Source organism: Molossus molossus, unplaced genomic scaffold (genome assembly GCF_014108415.1).
Source record: "Molossus molossus isolate mMolMol1 unplaced genomic scaffold, mMolMol1.p scaffold_m16_p_1, whole genome shotgun sequence".
Taxonomy (NCBI): domain Eukaryota; kingdom Metazoa; phylum Chordata; class Mammalia; order Chiroptera; family Molossidae; genus Molossus; species Molossus molossus.
The window spans coordinates 39101509-39119635 of NW_023425344.1; the positions used below are offsets into that span (position 1 = coordinate 39101509).

The 18127-nt window shown below is 40.2% G+C and overlaps 1 protein-coding gene across 8 annotated transcripts in view; it reads left to right on the plus strand.

The window, feature by feature from the left end:
• The first annotated feature begins 7945 nt into the window (after nucleotides 1–7945).
• Nucleotides 7946–18127, plus strand: part of EXOC1 (exocyst complex component 1) — a 56146-nt gene continuing 45964 nt past the window's right edge. For 7 of the 8 annotated variants that reach the window (XM_036265258.1, XM_036265242.1, XM_036265222.1 and 4 more), the window contains exons 1-3: nucleotides 7946–8050; nucleotides 13031–13164; nucleotides 16466–16596. In XM_036265258.1, coding sequence (XP_036121151.1) covers nucleotides 13041–13164; nucleotides 16466–16596 — 255 coding nt within the window. In that variant the 5' untranslated portion in view covers nucleotides 7946–8050; nucleotides 13031–13040. Of the gene's footprint in view, nucleotides 8051–12384; nucleotides 12407–13030; nucleotides 13165–16465; nucleotides 16597–18127 lie in introns of all 8 variants that reach the window. The other variant, XM_036265204.1, reaches the window with a different exon arrangement.

The following is an 18127-nucleotide window of genomic DNA, read 5'->3' on the forward strand; positions in this document are numbered from 1 at the left end:
CAGCCCACTCTCTTGTGCTTCTGCAGACCTACCAGGCTCGATTCAGTGTCCTTTTTTTCTGTCCCTGGTTATATGGGTCCTCTCCAGCTGCTTTTTTGTTGCTCTTTCCTAACGATTGTCTTTACTTTGGTTGTAATTCCAGTTTGGTCCTGGGAGATGGTCTGTGTAGCTTCCATTCACTCCACCACCATTTTGGAATCAGAGCAGCTTATTCCCAGTGAGAGCAGCCATTTTTCCCCTTAGGGAAGTTTGAGCCAGTAAAGTGTAAATTAACGTAATTATCTCCCAGATACTATAGGAGTTCTTAAGTAGACAAACTTTTTATTTTATATAATATTTTTAATCATCTAATTCTCTACCAAAAAGTCCTATTTAAAAAAATCACTAAGTAGCCCTGGCCAGTTTGGCTCAGCAGTTAGAGCGTCGGCCTGCGGTCCGGAGAGACCCAGGATCGGTTCCCGCTAAGGGCACGTACTTCGGTTGCAGTTTGTCCTCGGCCCTGGTTGGTCGTGCGGGTGGCAGCCACTCGATGTGTCCCTTCACATCGATGTTTCTCTCCCTCTCTCTCTTCCTTTCTCTCCCTCCCATTCTATCTGTACAAAAAAATGGAAAAATATCCTCGGGTGAGGATAAAAAAAAAAAAATCACTAAGTATAATGGTTACTGCTAGGGAATGGGGAGTTATTGTTTAATGGGTACTGTGTTTCAGTTTTTCAAGTTGAAAAGAGTTATGAAGATAGATGGTGGTGATGGTTGCACAACAGTATGAATGTGCTTAATACCACTGAATTGCACACTTAAAAATAGTTAAGCTGACCAATTTTGTTATGTGTATTTTGCAATAGAAAAAATGGACAAAAGAACTAAAAATGTTAAGAAAATGAACAATTCAGTGTTCTTTCAAATTCGTTCCCACCCTTAAGCAGATAACAAGACAATAAAAACTATAAACTGTCCTGAAAATTAACATTGATAAGAATATTAAGCCACATAAATATACTTGTAATTTTCCACCAATACAAATATTAACCAGCCCCATTTATGTTTCACTGTCAAGAGAACAAAATAAATTTTGTAGACATCCATAGATTTCAGGAACAAATCTTTTCTTTCAAACATGTCGATGAAAATTTGTTCCCAGGTAAACTAACTTTTTATTGATGGCTGGTCCTAATCTCAAGTTTTTGTACATTATTCTAATATAAACCACTCCAGGCTGGACAACTTACTTCAGACCACTTTATTGAATTTCCCCTAACAATGGTGCTTTTCTATCTCATAGTTTGACTATGCCTGTTTTGCTTACTACTGGCTTTAAATATTTTGCTTGAAAGACTGAAGATTCTATGGAAAGATAGGTAACAAGCTATTACGGAAGTAACAGATTTTATATACATTTCTAAGGGAATAACAGTTGTGGGGACTCAGTCCATGCCACTCCTAGGAAGTCCCTGATTCTCAAAGCACCATTAATGGCAAAAAATTAATCATCTACATTGCCTGTCACTAAGTAATGATAGCAATAACAACAGCCTTATCTCTGCACAATGTAAGTGCTACTTATCAGAAAGTTACTTACAGTTGTTACTCAAACACTTATTATTTGTATATGTGAAAATATATCTTCCCACTAAATTTTATCCATACAAATGATAAAAACTTTATAACTCTTTGGGATAAAGAAAAATATATAAGTTTAAAGTAGAGTATTCAACATTAAATCTGATTTTCTGCAAAAATGAATGTGGTCAAGCCTGTGTAGTCATTTATATTTATCTTGGTTTGCTTACACTTCTAGGGTGCAGGTCTAGGCTTGTTGATGGCATTACTCCTGAATTCCTGAAGTGCAGAGAGTAGAAAATCCTATGGCTAGTGCTTACCCAAGAGTATTAACAAAGACATGCTGAGAATCATTAACCTCTACTTAAGCCAAAATATGTAAATGTTTGTCCATGGTGGCCAATTTCCAGAAGATATACAGAATTAGGTGACAGTTGATTTCTGTACTTATTAGAGAAATCTCTCCAAATGTTAATAGGGAGCTTGGCACTGTACCTGTTGTAATATCACCCCACAGTATGTACATTAAATAGGGCAGCTGCATTTTTAATAAAAAGCTTTGAGTTGTGGTGTGATCTTTGTAAACCAACTTTTGCCTTCCTTGCTTCTGTACTTCTTATTATATTACTTCTCTATGTCAGACATGCATCTATTATCTAGGTAATTCTTATTTTAAATATTCATTTAATTAATAGTGACACAGGTAATTATCATCCTCATTTAGTGGCTCCCTGACTTCCTTCTATAAAGCTAAAAAGAAATGGAAAGTATTATGTGGGGATATTTACATCTGTTTCTAATAAAGCCTAAAACACATACCAATTGCTTTAGAAGAAGCAATACTTGGATAGCCTGAAATAACAGTAGAAGCTCTTCTCTCATCCTGTCCCTGTTAAAACCATTTACAAAGAAAGATTCTGGAAAATGGAGTGTTGTGATACTCACTGTTCCAAAAAAAATTACTTGGTGTTCTTTGTGTTGATACAAATGGCCTGACATGTCTCAAAAATTCCTTCGATAGGAATTCATTCCTTAGATAGGAGTGTGCATAACTGAATTACAAGAAAACAATCTAAGAAATAGAAAAAAGAAAAATCAAAGTAACTGACATAATAAAAGTCCTCCAAATTAGGAATAAGGACAAAAATAAAATCATATGAACCTATATCATTTTCTCAAACATATAAAGACTCCTTGGCTTCATATTCAAATTAAAAATGGCGAGGGTGTGGAGAAAAGGGGACTCTAGTACACTGTTGGTGGGAATGCAGACTGGTGCAGTCACTATGGAAAACAATATGGTGTTTCCTCAAAAAATTATAAATTGAGGCCTGGACAATTTGGCTCAGTCGTTAGAGCGTCGGCCTGCGGACCAGAGTCCAGGGTTCGGTTTCTGCTAAGGGCGCGTACCTCGGTTGCAGTTTGTCCCCGGCCCCAATTGGGGTCATGTGGGTAGCAACCACTCGATATGTCTCTCTCACCTCGATGTTTCTCTCTCTCTTTCTTCATCCTTCTCTCCCTTCTGCTCTATCTGAAGATAAGTGCAAAAAAAAAAAAATTTCCCTGGGTGAGGATAAAAAGAAAAAAATATTGATCTTCCATTTGACCCAGTGATCCCACTTCTAGGAATATATCCTAAAAAGCCTGAAACACCAATCAGAAAAAATATATGTACCCCGGTGTTCATAGCAGCACTATTTACAATTGCTAAGATCTGGAAACAGCCCAAGTGTCCATCAGTAGATGAATGGATAAAAAAGCTGTGGTACATATACACAATGGAGTACTTTGCAGCTGTAAGAAAGAACGATCTCTTATCCTTTGAGACAACGTGGAGGGACCTGGAAAACACTATGCTAAGTGAAATAATTCAATCAGAGAAAGACAAATACCACATGATCTCACTTATTTGTGGAATATAATGAACAAAATAAGCTGATGAATAAAATAGACCCAGAACTCAGAGAAGGGGGGTAGTGGGGGGAGAGGATGGAAGAGATAAACCAAAGAACTTATATGCTTGTATGCATAACCAATGGACATAGACAACAATGCTGGGGGTGGGGGCAGGATGGGGAGAAGGGTGTCTATGGGGGGAAAAGGAGAAACATTTGTAACAAAAATAAATTAAAATCAGACTTAAATTAGGGGACAGTCTGGACCACAGTAAAGTGGGCCACACAAAAGTCCTCTTCTGTGAGATCTATGAAGTTCCTAACTAATCAGTCACGAAGTCAGTTGCACTATCTACACATCGGAGCTTCATTGGGAAGAGTCCTGGAGGCAGTGGGACACTTATGTCCTTCCTTTCTCAGAGCTTTCAAGCTGAAGAAAAGGGCTCCCCTGCATCCCCCAAAGGTATGAAATGAGTACAGACTACTCTGAGTGCTCCAGGGTCATCGAGTCTCCACAAGCTGCACACCTGTGCTCTCTTACAGTAGCGAGTGATTTATCTGAGGAAACAATTAATTCCTGTAATCCTGCCAATATTGTTAAATCGTCAATATTCACTACTTTTGATCATTTAGAAGAGACTTTTCCCTTGGAGCCTATTAAGAATAGAAAAATTGCCCTGGCCGGTTTGGCTCAGCAGTTAAAGCGTCAGCCTGCAGACCTGAGAGGCCCGGGTTTGGTTCCCATTAAGGGCATGTACCTCGGTTGCAGTTTGTCCCCAGCCCTGGTTGGGGTTGTGTGGGTGGCAGCCAGTTGATGTGTCTCTCACACATCGATGCTTCTCTCTCTCTCTCTTCCTCCCTCTCTCCTTCCTGCTCTATCTGAAGATAAATGTAAAAATGTCCTCCAGTGAGGATAAAAAAAAAAGAATGAAAAAATTAGCCCTGGCCAGTTTTGCTCAGTGGTTAGAATGCCAGCCTGCAGACCAATTAGTCATGGGTTCAATTCCAGTCAAGGGCATGTACCTCGATTGCGGTTTGTCCCCGGCCCTGGTCGGGTTGTGCAGGAGGCAACCAGTCAATGTGGCTCTATCACATGGATGTTTCTCTCTGTCTCTTTCTCTCCCTCCCTCCCACTCTATCTGATGATAAATAGAAAGTATACTCAGGTAAGGAATTAGAAAAAAAGAAAAAATTATTTCAGGCTACCCAAATATGAAATTCTCATTTATGATATATGTTAATATATGCAGACTTCAGTCTATCAAATGGAAGCAGGACCTCAGGGCCTGAGTGACTATTGTACATTGCTGAAGAACATAAACTTACCCAATCTAATCTTCTAAACTAACCTGTATGCAACATTAGCTCCCATTTTTTGAACGCTTGCTATGTGCTAAGCAATGTGCCAAGTGCTTTACAGGGAATGACATATTGCACAGGGTCCTAAAAGACAGATTATTATTTTGGATTTACAGAGGTTCAGAAGAGTTAAGTAATTTGCCCTGTAGACACTGAACCAGTAAAGACCAAATCTGAACCCAGGTCTGCATAACCCCAGTGACCATGTACTTCCCACTATTTTATGTTGCTTACCAAGTCTAATTTATGCAAATGACTGTGGTAACTGAAAGAGATATTCTGATACACTATTCAGATCACTGAAACACTAATGTGCTTTCTATATGCCCTTAGACTAAATAATTAATTTGTGTCTCCATTTTCTAGTCTTTTAAATGAGGATAATAGAGATTCCTGCCTCATAGGGTTGTTGTGAGAACCAAATAGTTAATACATGGAAAATGCTTAGAACAGTACATAGAACATAGTAAGTATATATTGGTTTGGGTTCTAGGAACTGGGTATACAAAAGTGAACAAAAGAAATAAAAAGCCCTTGCTTTCATAAATCTTCCTTCCTAAGAAAAAGAAAGAACAAACCAACCAACAAACAAATATATGTCAGGATGTAATGTCATAGTACATCAGGATGTAATAAGAACCATGAGGAAAACCCCAAGCGAAAAGGGAAGATATAGAATGCTAGGTTGGCCCAGCCAGTGAGGCTCAGTGGATTGAGCATCGCCTTATGTACTGAGAAGTCCTGGTTTGATTTCCAGTCAGGGCCCATGCCCAGGATGCCAGCTCGATCCCCAGTAGGGGATATGCAGGAGGCAGCCAATCGATGTTTCTATCTCTCTCACCCTTCTTCTCTCTCTAAAAAATCAATAAAAACAAACAAACAAACAGACAAACAAAAAGAATGCTAGGTTGGCCCTGGCCAGTTTGGCTCAGTAGTTAAAGCGTTGGCCATGGACAAAGGGTCTCAGTTTCAATTCCTGGTCAAGGGCATGTGTCTGGGTTGCAGGTTCAATCCCCCACCACCGCCACCACCACCACTGTGCAGGAGGCAACCAACAAATGTGCCTCTCTCACATTGATGTTTCTCTTTCTCTCTCTCTCCCTCCCTCCCTTCTTCTCTACCTAAAAATCAATGGGAAAATATCCTCGGGTGAGGATTAACAAAAAAAGAATGCTAGGGTTGGGGCACTATTTTAAGAGGGGAAATCATGGAAGATCTCATTGAGGTAATGCTTGAGCAACAACTTAAAAGAGATGCAGTCGTGTGCCTAATATGAGCTTACTTTCCTCAATATCCACCCCCATTATCCTCACTGACTTGAGCCTTTAAGCAGGGTCAGATCTCAGTACAGCCTATGTGGGGCATTGCAATGCTTGCTCTAGAAATATCTAGACCAGGATTCCTCAATCTTAGCACTATGATATTTGGGCTGAATAATTCTTTGTTGTGGAGAGTTGTCCTGTGTATTATAGTTCATTTAACAGCATCCCTGTCATCTAACTGCATGCTTGTAGAACCTTCCTAGCAATAAGAATAAAAAATGTCTCTAAACATTACCAAGTGTCCCCTGGGGGTTAAAATCACCCCCAGTTCAGAATCACTGAATGAGACTAACTCAAAAGAAATTACAAAACTGGCTAAAATGTATCAAGAGGAAACAAGGGAATATGTGTGAAAGTGAATACTTAGAATGTTAAAGCAGAGGAATCTGGTTATAAGACTGGAGAGAGGTGAACTTATGACATGGGGCCATTTACCTGTGATTCTACATTTAATGTTTTGGCAAGAACATCTGGAGTCAGACCTAATACACAGCCTTGGTAGCTCCTTAAAGCTTGGATATAATGATAGCCTGTGTTAAATAAGGTATTAGAACAATTCTGAATGAATGCCGAGAAAGAAATCAAAAGATTCAGGAAAGTAGGAATGTTAGAATAAATTTATTATGTGAGACTGAAGAGCCACCATTAGACTATGTTTCCTCAAATAAACTGCACATAGCCTTTGTTTCAGCCTCTACTTTTGGGGAATCCAGGAGGGAAGGGAAAAGAGGAGAGTTTAATTTGTGGACACATAAGTTTGAGACACTTAACAGACATCCAAGTAGAAATGTTGGGGAGGCAGTGGATACACAAATATGGAGTCCAGGGGAAAAGTCCAGGCCTCTGCAATTCAACTAGAGCATATTGATATAAGTAGCAAATGTGTCCCTATTTCTGCTGACTTTTTACCAAATTGTATGTTTGGATAAACACTGAAAGACACTTTGCACAGTTCATTTGTCTCTTTCTCAGTGAATCCATCTGACAGAGTGAGTTACTACCTCTTTTGCATTCCCATGGAACTTATCTACCTCTGTTGTTGGTTTACCTCACTAGACTGAAATTTATCCACCTATTTAATTCTGTCTCCCCAGTAAGCGTGTGCCCCGTTCTGAGTGGGATCCCTGTCCTTTTTTTTATCTCTAGCACTTAACACAGTGACTGGCATAGAGATGGCATGGTTTATCAAATGAATGAATACATGCATGAATGATCCCTGCAGAACCCTTGCAAAGGAGCAAAATAATCACTACTTTGAATCCCCAGAACACTTATCTGTCCTGTACCTCGTTTTGGTCACTTATATGTATTTGTGTGTATATCTTGTTTAGCTCTACCATACTGTGAACTTCTTCAGGGAAGGATTCATGTCTGAACCACCTCTGCACCTCCATCAAAGTGCTGGCATGGATAGGTGCCCAGAGTTTGGAGTAAAGGATTCACGTGCCTTGCACCCAGCAACACTCGTATTATCTGTGCTTCTCAAACTGAACTGCGCATAGGCGTCATCTCGTTAACACTTACTCGGATCTCTTCTTAAATAAACCGCTGAAAATATCTGAAGAAATAGCTCCTCTGGAGAAAGTTATACCATCAGCGCCAAATCCTCGGGTCCCAAGGCAGTCTCAGAGGGTCAGGGGCCACCCCGCCCCGCCCCTGACACGCCCCTGACACGCCCCTCCGGCGACACCGCGCCGCCTCTCGCAGCCGCTCTTCCCTCCGCTGACAGCTCGACTTCCAACTTCCGGGCGGGGTTTGTCACGTGCCCGGATATGGGAAGTGGTGGCTGAACCTCCGCTTCCCGTTCACGGCTCAGTCGAGGGGCGCGTCTTGGTGGCGGTGGCCGCTCCCGCCCCGTCGCGTCTCGGTTCTGGAGGACCCGCCTCGGCACAGCCGGGCCGGGCCGGCCTCGCGGTAAGCCTCGGGCACGGCTGCCCAGCGTTCCGGCGGCGGACAGACGAGCGCACAGGCGGGCGCAGGGTCGGAGGCGGCTCCTCAGGCTCCTGGTCCGCGCAGGGTCCGTGCCTCTCCCTCTGCTCCAGGCCTCCTTCCTTTCCCCGCCTCTGGGCAAGGCGCAGAGCCGCCCGTCTCCCCCAGCTCCTTGCTGCCCCGCGGGTGGGAGAGCAACCCCCACACGCCCCTTTGTGGATCCGTCCCCAAGAGTCTTATTTCTTGGGGCAAACAACTCTGCTCCTTTGCCCCTTTGCCCCTTTGCGTGGACCAGGGCAGGAGGGCGTGACGGTGCCTTCCTCTTCTTTGTCCAAGTACACGTTTTCGTCTACATCTCCTCCCGAGTACATGTCCCTGCGTCCGTGCACTGTTCCCTCCACGCGCTGAGATGCCCGGATCGCATGTGGGACCCCACCCACAGGGACACTCGCGACAAGCTGTTTGTCACGCAGAGTAATGGTCGCACTGAGTTGAAGGAACCGAGAACCAATGCAGACTAGGCAGTGCCTCACCGCCTCCGGGATGCAGTCACGCGTGGATGTTTCAACCTGGAAACTAGATCCAGAGGCTCTCTCGCGATGTATTCACTGTCCTAACAGAGAGTACGCTGTCAGACTGTAGCCTTAGTCACCCGACCCTTAGCGTGTAAATGCCCTGGAGGCACTGGCGGGCTCTTCGTGAGCGTGTCTGCCACCGCGCTCACCCAGAACAGTGCCTCACACTTAGTAGACATCAGTATTTGCTGAGTGAGCGAGGGTCACATCGTGCCCTTCATTATGCCTAACTCCTTTATGAGGTATAGCCAGGCCCCCGCCCCAGTCTCATTTAACCACTAACAATATACTCAGTTGTTGCTTTTAACCAAGGAAGGACTATAGTGTAAACGTTGGCCACTAGTATTCATTTGACCAGTTTTTACTATTCAGTTCAGGTTACCTCCAGAGGAATTTGTTGCGTACCTACTAAGAACGAACACAAAACTATGCCAAAATGTGTCTTTCTCTCTCTCCTTTCCTCCCCCCTTTCTCTCTGTGTCTCTCTCAAGAGTTTTTGAGATCCACAAGCTTACCCTCTCATGAAGCAATTTGCAGCAAGTGCTTGACTGATTGGTAAATACAGTAAGTGCCATAGCAATTAAGAGGACAGATCAATTTGGATTAAGATCTTTATTGAATCAACTTTCTGTAAACCATGAAGTATAATTAGGGTTTGGATAGATGATATCCCTTGGAAAAGCACGTAAGCAAAGATTTAAAGACCAGAATGAAACAACAGGGCTTGGGGTGGAAGGTTTATATTTGGGAACATTAGTAAAATGTTGAGCAAGGGCATGTTGTAATGAAATCTGTTTACTAATATTACTTGTTGGTTGAGGGTTTGGGGGGTTTGGAAGCATGCAAAATAAAATAACCAGATACTGTACTGTTAAATAAACATAGCTGATGTGGACTTGGGTTAGTGTGTTGACAATGGGAATAAAATGGAAAAATAAATTATGTGTAGATGAGGGAAAATCAACAGAATGTAGTAGCAGATTTCTTGTTGACAATGGAGGAGGAGAATCAAATATGACAGATTTTGAACCTGGACATTTGTTTACAGATATGAGAGTTGGAAAAGGAGAACTAAGCTTAGGGAGGCTATAGTTGTTATGTTATTTGGTTATAATTTGGGTTAATTTATTAAATGCTTGCTATGCCAAGTTCTAGGAATACAAAGATGAGTAAGACATGGTCCTTGTCTACAAAGAGCTACTTTGAATGGCAGAGAGAATATAACTAGCCAGAAAATATGGTTTTAAGTGCTCTGTTAGCAGAGTAGAGAAGAGGTGTTAGAGAAGTAGAAAGGGAATTATTCTTGGTGTGTGTCGCTACTTCATAGATTTTGAGGGCTGCGATGGACTTTCCCAGGGAGAAAAGAATTCCAGAAAAAGGAAATTGCATTAACAAAACCCAGAGATAGAAAAGTAAACTGGCCAGTATCCGGTGTGGCTTGAGAGTAGGGTGGAATAGAGCTTTTAACACAGTGTGTAGCCATTGAACATATTAAGGAATTAGTAACAAGGATATTTTCTATTAAGACCGAGTGGAGGTTAAGATGGGTAAAGATATAGAGAGAGGGAAAAGAAAGCAGTTGGTGAAAGTTGTACTTAATGGCTTCTATATTCTCTGCAGAGTAGATGAAGTAATTTGCAGAGAGGAGGCTGACATTACAGTTCGGGGTTGGAAGAGAGAAATAAGGATTTGCAACAATACTGATGGGGAATAGGAAGAGGAATCATCAAAGAATTGCTAAGCAACATTGAATGTGTAGCTTTGTTTGGATTTAGATTTAGATATTTGTAATGAATACAGTGAACAAGGACATATGGCCTTCTTTTTTTAATCCTCACCCAAGGATATTTTTTCCATTGATTTTTAGATGGAGTGGGAGGGAGGAAGCAGGGGTGGAGAGAGAGAGAGGGAGAGAAGGAGAAACATCCATGTGACACACATCTATTGGTTGCCTCCCGCACAACCCCAACCAGGGCCAGAGATTGAACCTGCAACCAAGGTATGTGCCCTTGACGTGGAATTGAACCTGTGACTCCAGTCCACAGGCTAACGCTCTAACCACTGAGCCAAACCAGCCGGGGTGATATATGGCCTTCTTAAGTGGCATATGGTAGCAAGAGAAGTGGAGAAAAATATACAGTTCATGGAGATTTATAAACAGGGTGAATTGGTCTACAAACAGAGTAAGATAATCGAAGGGGTAGTGTGGGTATAGAGAAATGAACACTGCTTCCAAGATAGGTTTGAAAAGAAGCTTGGAGAGGTTAGATAGACAAAACAGGAAGGAGAGGGAGGTTAGAAGACTAGAGGCTGAGATGAGGTGAAAGAGTGAAGATCTGATTTTTGTGAGAAAAGCAGTTTTTTGAGTTGGAGCAAAGATAAAATTTTCACAGATTGAGTATGCAGAGGAGATGCCTCATTTACAAAAGTGTCATTGTGTTATAAAAATTCATTCTAAGTCATTTACTTAAAACATAATTTCTTGTCCTGGCCAGTTTGGCTCAGCGGTTTGAGCATCGGTCTGCAGACCTAAGAGTCGTGGGTTCGATTCCAGCCAAGGGCATGTAACGTGGTAAAACATAATTTCTTGCCCTGGCCGGTTTGGCTCAGCGGTTTGAGCATCAGTCTGCAGACCTAAGAGTCGTGGGTTCGATTCCAGACAAGGGCATGTAACTTGGTTGCAGTTCGGTCCCTGGCCCTGGTCGTGGTCATGCAGGAAGCAACCATTTGATGTGTTTCTCTCACATCTCTCTCTCTCTCTCTTTCTCTTTCTCTCTTTCTCTCTCTCTCTCTCTCCCCCACCCACTCTATCTGAAGATAAATGGGAGAATATCCTTGGGTGAGGATTAAAAAACATAATTTCTTCATTTTTCCATAGTAATGATGTTAGAAGTAGAAGTTATATTCTTAAGCAAGCTCACATACATGAAATACTACATTACTACATTTGCACTGGAAAATGGTAATAAACACACACACACACATTTTTAAAAATATTTTACTTAGGCTGATATTTTTTAAAAGATGAATTACATGAGAAAAGGAGATAAGTGGAAACCTATTTTTTATAACAGCTTTATTGAGATAGAATTCATCTACCATAAAATTCATCCTTTTCAAATGTATAATTCAGTGTTTTTTTAGTGTATTCACAAGGTTATGCAGCTGTCACTACTATCTAATTCAAGGACATTTTCATCACACGAAAGAGAAACCCCATACCCATTAGCAATCACTCTCCATTCCTCTTTCACCTTAGCCCCTGGCAACTGCACATCATTCTGTCTCAATGGATTTGTCTACTCTGGACATTTTATATAAGTGGAATCACAAAATACATGGTCCTTTGTATCTGACTCCTTTCATTTAATGTTTTCAGGATTCATCAGTTTTAGCATCTATCAGTAATTTGTTCCTTTTTATGGCTGGATAATATTCTACCATATGGATTACATTTCATTTTATTATATCATTTAATCAGTTGATGGTATTAGAGTTGTTTCCACTTTTTGGTCATTGTGAATAACATTGCTATGACCATTCATGTACAAGTTTTTGTGTGGATATAAGTTTTCAGTTCTCTTGAGTATATACCTAAAAGTGGAATCATATGCTAACTTCATATTTAACTTTTTGAGGAATCACCAAACTGTTTTTCCAAAGTGGCTACACCATTTAACAATCACCAGTATGAGAGTTTCTTTTTCTCCACATCTTTATCAACACTTGTCTTTTTACTTTAAGCCATCCTAGTGGGTGTAAAGTGGTAGGTATCTCATTGTGGTTTTAATTTACATTTCCCTAATGTTAGTGATGTAAAGCATCTTTTCATGTGCTTAAAGTCCTTTGCTCAGTTCTTAATTGGGCTATTTGTTTTTTTAGTTTTGAGTTGTAATTGAATGGTAAGAGGTCTTTATATAGGAAGTTTATATTTAAAGATTAAGCATGGGTTTTTAACTTTTTTTTAATTATAATTGGTAAGCCCTTCTAAAGACTTCAGAGTTTGATAATCCTAGTTCTCTAATTCCTTTCCCACATATACAGCTTTTTATTTTTATGATGTAGATGTATTAATGTATTAATGTATTACAGTCGGCCCTCGTTTATCGCGGTTTATCAGTTCCAGACTCAACCACATAAATGAATTTCCCCGAAGTAAGATTCTGTCTTTATACAGACATCCCTGCCACTTCGCGCTTCACTCTATCGTGGGTTTTTCAAATATATTTGAATGAAGCTGCGAACATTGAAGTGCGAAGTGGCGAGGGACGACTTTCATTCTTCCTATGCTTATTAGCCATAATAAGATCATTTTTAATCATAAGCAGAATAATGTAAGATAGAATGATTTTGACAAAGAGCTTAATATCTATACTCCGAATTTTTTCAGCTGAATAAAGATGACAGCAATCAAGCATGCATTACAAAGAGACATTTTTACGCCAAATGATGAACGCCTGCTGAGTATTGTCAATGTCTGCAAAGCAGGAAAAAAGAAAAAGAACTGTTTTTTGTGTGCCACAGGTGGGTATTTAGTAAGAAAAAGTTATTGTTTGGCATTCTTTTATTTCCTAGGGGACTTCACCTCCTTGTTTTAAATATTCTCATTATTTATATAACTGGAAAAACTACTGGATTGGCAAATTTATTTTTTGAATTTTTGAAAATTAAATATTGAGCTGCCCTGGCTGGCGTTGCTCAGTGGTTAGACTGTGGGCCAGCACACTGGAGGGTTGTGGGTTTGATTCTGGTCAAGGGTATGTATCTGGGCTGCAGGTTCAATCCCTGGCCCTGGTTGGGGCTCATGTGGGAAGCAACCAGTGGATGTGTCTCTCTCACATAGATGTTTCAATCTCTCCTCCTCCCCTCTCTCTTCCACTCTCTCTAAAAAGCAATGGGAAAGTATCCTCTGGTGAGGATTAACAACAAACATATATATATTTGTAATGCATATTTTATATATATATATATAGAGAGAGAGAGAGAGAGAGAGAAGATACGAAAGAATTTCTATAACATATATATAAAATCTGAAGACTAGCCCTGGCTGGTTTGTTGGCGGTTGGAGCATCGACCTGCGGTCCAGAGAGACCCAGGTTCAGTTCCTGCTAAGGGCATGTACCTCAGTTGCAGTTTGTCCCCAGTCCTGGTTGGGTCGTGTGGGTGGCAACCACTTGATGTGTCCCTTTCAAGTTGATGTTTCTCTTTCTCTCCCTCCTACTCTATCTGAACAAAAAGTGGAAAAATGTCCTTGGGTGAGGATAAAAAAATAAATAAAACAATTTTAAAAAAAAGATCTGAAGACTAACCATACTGTAATACTTGGGTTTTGACAGACTATTAATATTTTCAATCTGGTGGGTGTGAAATAGTATTTCTTTGTGGTTTTAAATTGCATTTCCTTAATTAATAATGAGATTGAGCCTCTTTTCACAAATTTATTAGCCATTTAGTTTCCTTGTCTAAGAAATATGCCTGTTGGCCCTGGCTGGTAGCTCAGTTGTTTAGAACATTGTCTGGATACTTGAAGGTTTCAGGTTTAATCCCTGGTCAAGGCACATACAAGAATCAACCATGCATAAATAAGTTGAACAACAAATCAGTGTCCACCTCCACCCCACTCTGTCTCTAAAAATCTATTTAAAAAAATAAAGAAATTTGCCTGTTAAGGCTTTTTGCACATTTGTCTGTTGTGTTGGTTGCCCTTTTACTGATTTAAGTTCTTTATATAATCTGAATACCAATTCTTTGCTGTTTCTATGCATACCAGTTTGTGGTTTGTGTTGTCACTTTTTATGATGTCTTTTAATAAAATTTATTATTTTAAGGAATTTAGATTAATTAATCTGATTTTTTTCTGGCTTCTCCTTTTTGTGTTTTACTTAAGATATCCTTCCATATCCTGGAGTGATAAATATTATCTTCTGAAAGTTTTATAATTTTACCTTTTACATTTCAGTTTTTGTTTTTGTTTTAATTCTTCACCCGAGGATATTTTTCTGTTTATCATCAGATAGAGTGGGAGGGAGGGAGGGGGAGAGAGAGAGAGAGAAGCAGACTGGTTGCCTTTGTGTCACATGACGGACCAGGGCCGTGGATGAACCACAACCAAGGTATGTGCCCTTGACCGGAATCGAACCTGCAACTCATTGGTCTGTGGGCTGCTGCTCTAACCGCTGAGCCAAACCGGCCAGGGCACATTTTAGTCTTTAATTTATCTGTGTCCGTGTTTATAATGGTGAGTGTGAGTGTATCTGTTTCTGGGTTCTTGTATTTGGTTTTTATTTTGTATTTTTTTTGGTACTTTATTCTTTCACCTACATTTTAGAATCAGCTTGTCAAGTTCCAGATTTTGTTGGGGTTTTGATTGGAATCGTTTTGAATCTATAGTTCACTTTGGAGAGAACCTGCATTTTTAAATTGAGTGTTGTCTATGAACTTGATGTAGTTCTCCATTTATCTAGGTCTTCTTTAATGCCTTTCCATAAGATTTATGCTTTTAAAGGCTTTGCACATGTGTTGTATTTATTCCCAGGTATTTCTCTATTCCTAGATTTTTTTGATACTCTCATAATAATAACTCATTAGCATTAATACATTTTTAAGACTTAATTTTTTAGAGCACTTTAAGTTTACAACAAAATTGAGAGGGAGGTAGAGATTTTCCATATACTCCATCTCTGCCCCCACACATACATAGCCTCTCCCTTTATTAATACCCCTCACAACAGTAGGTACATTGGTTACCAAGAATGAACCTACATTGACATATCAGTCACCCAAAGTGCGTAGTTTACTTTAGAGTTCACTCTTGGTGGTGTACTTCCTATGGTTTTGGACAAATGTATAATGACTATATCCATCATTAAAGTATCATAAAAAGTGTTTTCACTGCCCTAAAGTTCTCTCTGCATTCTACCTGTTCATCTCTCCCTCATTCCTGGCAACCATTGGTCTTTTTACTGCCTCCATAGTGTTCCCTTTTCCAGGATGTCATATAGTTAGAATTACACGGTATGTAGCCTTCTCAGATTGGTTTCTTTTACTTAGTCTGCATTTAAAGTACCCCCATTTCTTTTCCTGGCTTGATAGTTTATTTCTTTTTAGTTCTGAATAGCATTCTATTGTCTGGATATACCACAGTTTATCCACTCACCTACTGAAGGACATCTTGGTTGCTTCAAAGTTTTGGCAATTATGAATAAAGCAGCTGTAAACATCCTTGTGCAGGTTTTTGTGCGGATAAGCATTTTCAACTCCTTTGGGTAGATGCTAAGGAGCACAATCGCTGGCTTGTATGGTAGGAGTATGTTTAGTTTTGTAAGAAACCAAGAAACTATTTTCCAAATTAGCTGTACCATTTTGCATGCTCACCAGCAATGTATGAGAATTCTTGTTGCTTCAAATCCTTGCCAGCATTTAGTTTTGTCAGTATTTTAGGCTTTGGCCACACTAATAGGTGTGTAGTGTTATCTTATTGTTGTTTTAATTTGTGGAACATCTTTTCATATGTTTCTTTGTGATCTGTGCCTCCTCTTTGGTGAGGTGTCTGTTAGGTCTTTGGCCCATTTTTTAATCAGATATTTTTTTCTTATTGTTGAGTTTTAAGAGTTTTGCTTCTAAAGGAATCTGACCCTCTAGTATGATTTAGAATCTTTCAGTAGTAGTCTGAGTATTCCTCAGTCATAGCATTTGTAATGAAATATTACTCCTTTTTTAGTATTGTATACAGGCACCTGACAGCTATATTTGTAATGAGTGAATGAACAAATGAAAAATGAGTAAGTCAATGATATTTGTAATGAAGATGTGTTTTCTTCAACAGTGACAACTGAACGCCCTGTGCAGGTAAAGGTGGTCAAAGTCAAGAAATCTGATAAAGGAGATTTCTACAAAAGGCAAATTGCTTGGGCCCTTCGAGACCTTGCTGTGGTAGATGCCAAGGATGCCATTAAAGTATGTTATTTTAGGTGTTTTTTTAACCTCTGTTCAAAAAGTGTCTTTCATTTTATTAACATAGTATTGTCATTTTAAATGATCAAATCTTGTTTTGTGACCCACTGGTCCATCAACTACCAAGAATTAGACTGTATCATTCAACCTTCCATTCTCTCACTCCTCACTCTTAGGCTACTGAAAATAAGTACATATGTATGTTTGTTTCATTGCCTTGGCTTTTTTGAGCTACAGTTATATTTGTGCACAAAGCTATATAAACTAGAGCAAAATAACCTTGACTCTATATATTTCTGTATTTTAGTCAGGTACACTTGGTATAAAAATCCATAAATTAGTACAGATTTTAAAGTTGTGTCGAGTGATTTTTAAAAAGTCATTGTTCCTGTAAAACCTAGTTCAAAATCACATATAATATAAGCAACATGCGTATTACTTAGTCCTCGCAAATTAATGTAGAATCAGCAGCTGAGGCAGCCAAGCTGGCCTTGTGAGGCCATGGTCTGATGTTTGTGGCTCAAGTAAAGGAAACGATAGTGAGTTACATACCTTATTTTAAGGAATTTAAAGAATAAGATAAGAATATAAATCTCACACCTTTTGCCCTGGCTGGTTTGGCTCAGTGTTCAGAGCCTCGGCACATGGACCAAAGGGTTGCAGGTTTGATTCCTGGTCCTGGAGGCAACCAATCAATGTGTCTTTCTCACATCGATGTTTCTTTCTCTCTCTCTTCCTCCTTCCCTCCTTTCCACTCTCTCTAAAAATCAATGGAAAAATATCCTCAGGCCCTGGCCAGTTTGGCTCAGCGGTTAGAGCGTCGGCCTGCGGTCCGGAGAGACCCGGGTTCGGTTCCCGCTAAGGGCACGTGCTTCGGTTGCAGTTTGTCCCCGGCCCTGGTTGGTCGTGCGGGTGACAGCCACTCGATGTGTCCCTTCACGTCGATGTTTCTCTCTCTCTCTCTCTCCCTTCCTCTCTCTCCCTCCCACTCTATCTGTACAAAAAATGGAAAAATATCCTTGGGTGAGGATAAAAAAAATATATATATATATCCTCAGGTGAGGATTCACCAAAAAATAAATAAGTAAATCTTACACCTTTCATTTAAGCCATATTCAAATTCTGAGAAGTAGAATACGATGATAATCATGTTAAAGGATCACCTTTATTCCTGACAATTCAAGGCTTTCCACAGCAGTACCTTTTCAAGGAAATCAAGTAGAACTCCTCTGATTAAATTAGGTGCTTCCCCTTCCTCATCCTCTCTAAGCCCATCCCTCATCTTCCTCTGAAGCCAAAGGCACCTCCAAAGCTCCAGGAAATGCTTGGTACCACATCTACTTGTACTGTTGATGGGGCTTATAGCAAGGCATACATTAATGTCACTACAGGTGCCCTTTGATTTAACTCTTCAGGTCTTACACATTTATTAAAAAGGCACAAAGAGCCCGGCCAGTATGGCTCAGTTGTTGAGCATCGACCCATGCACCAAGAGGTCACCTGTTTGGTTCCCATTCAGGGCACATGCCCAGGT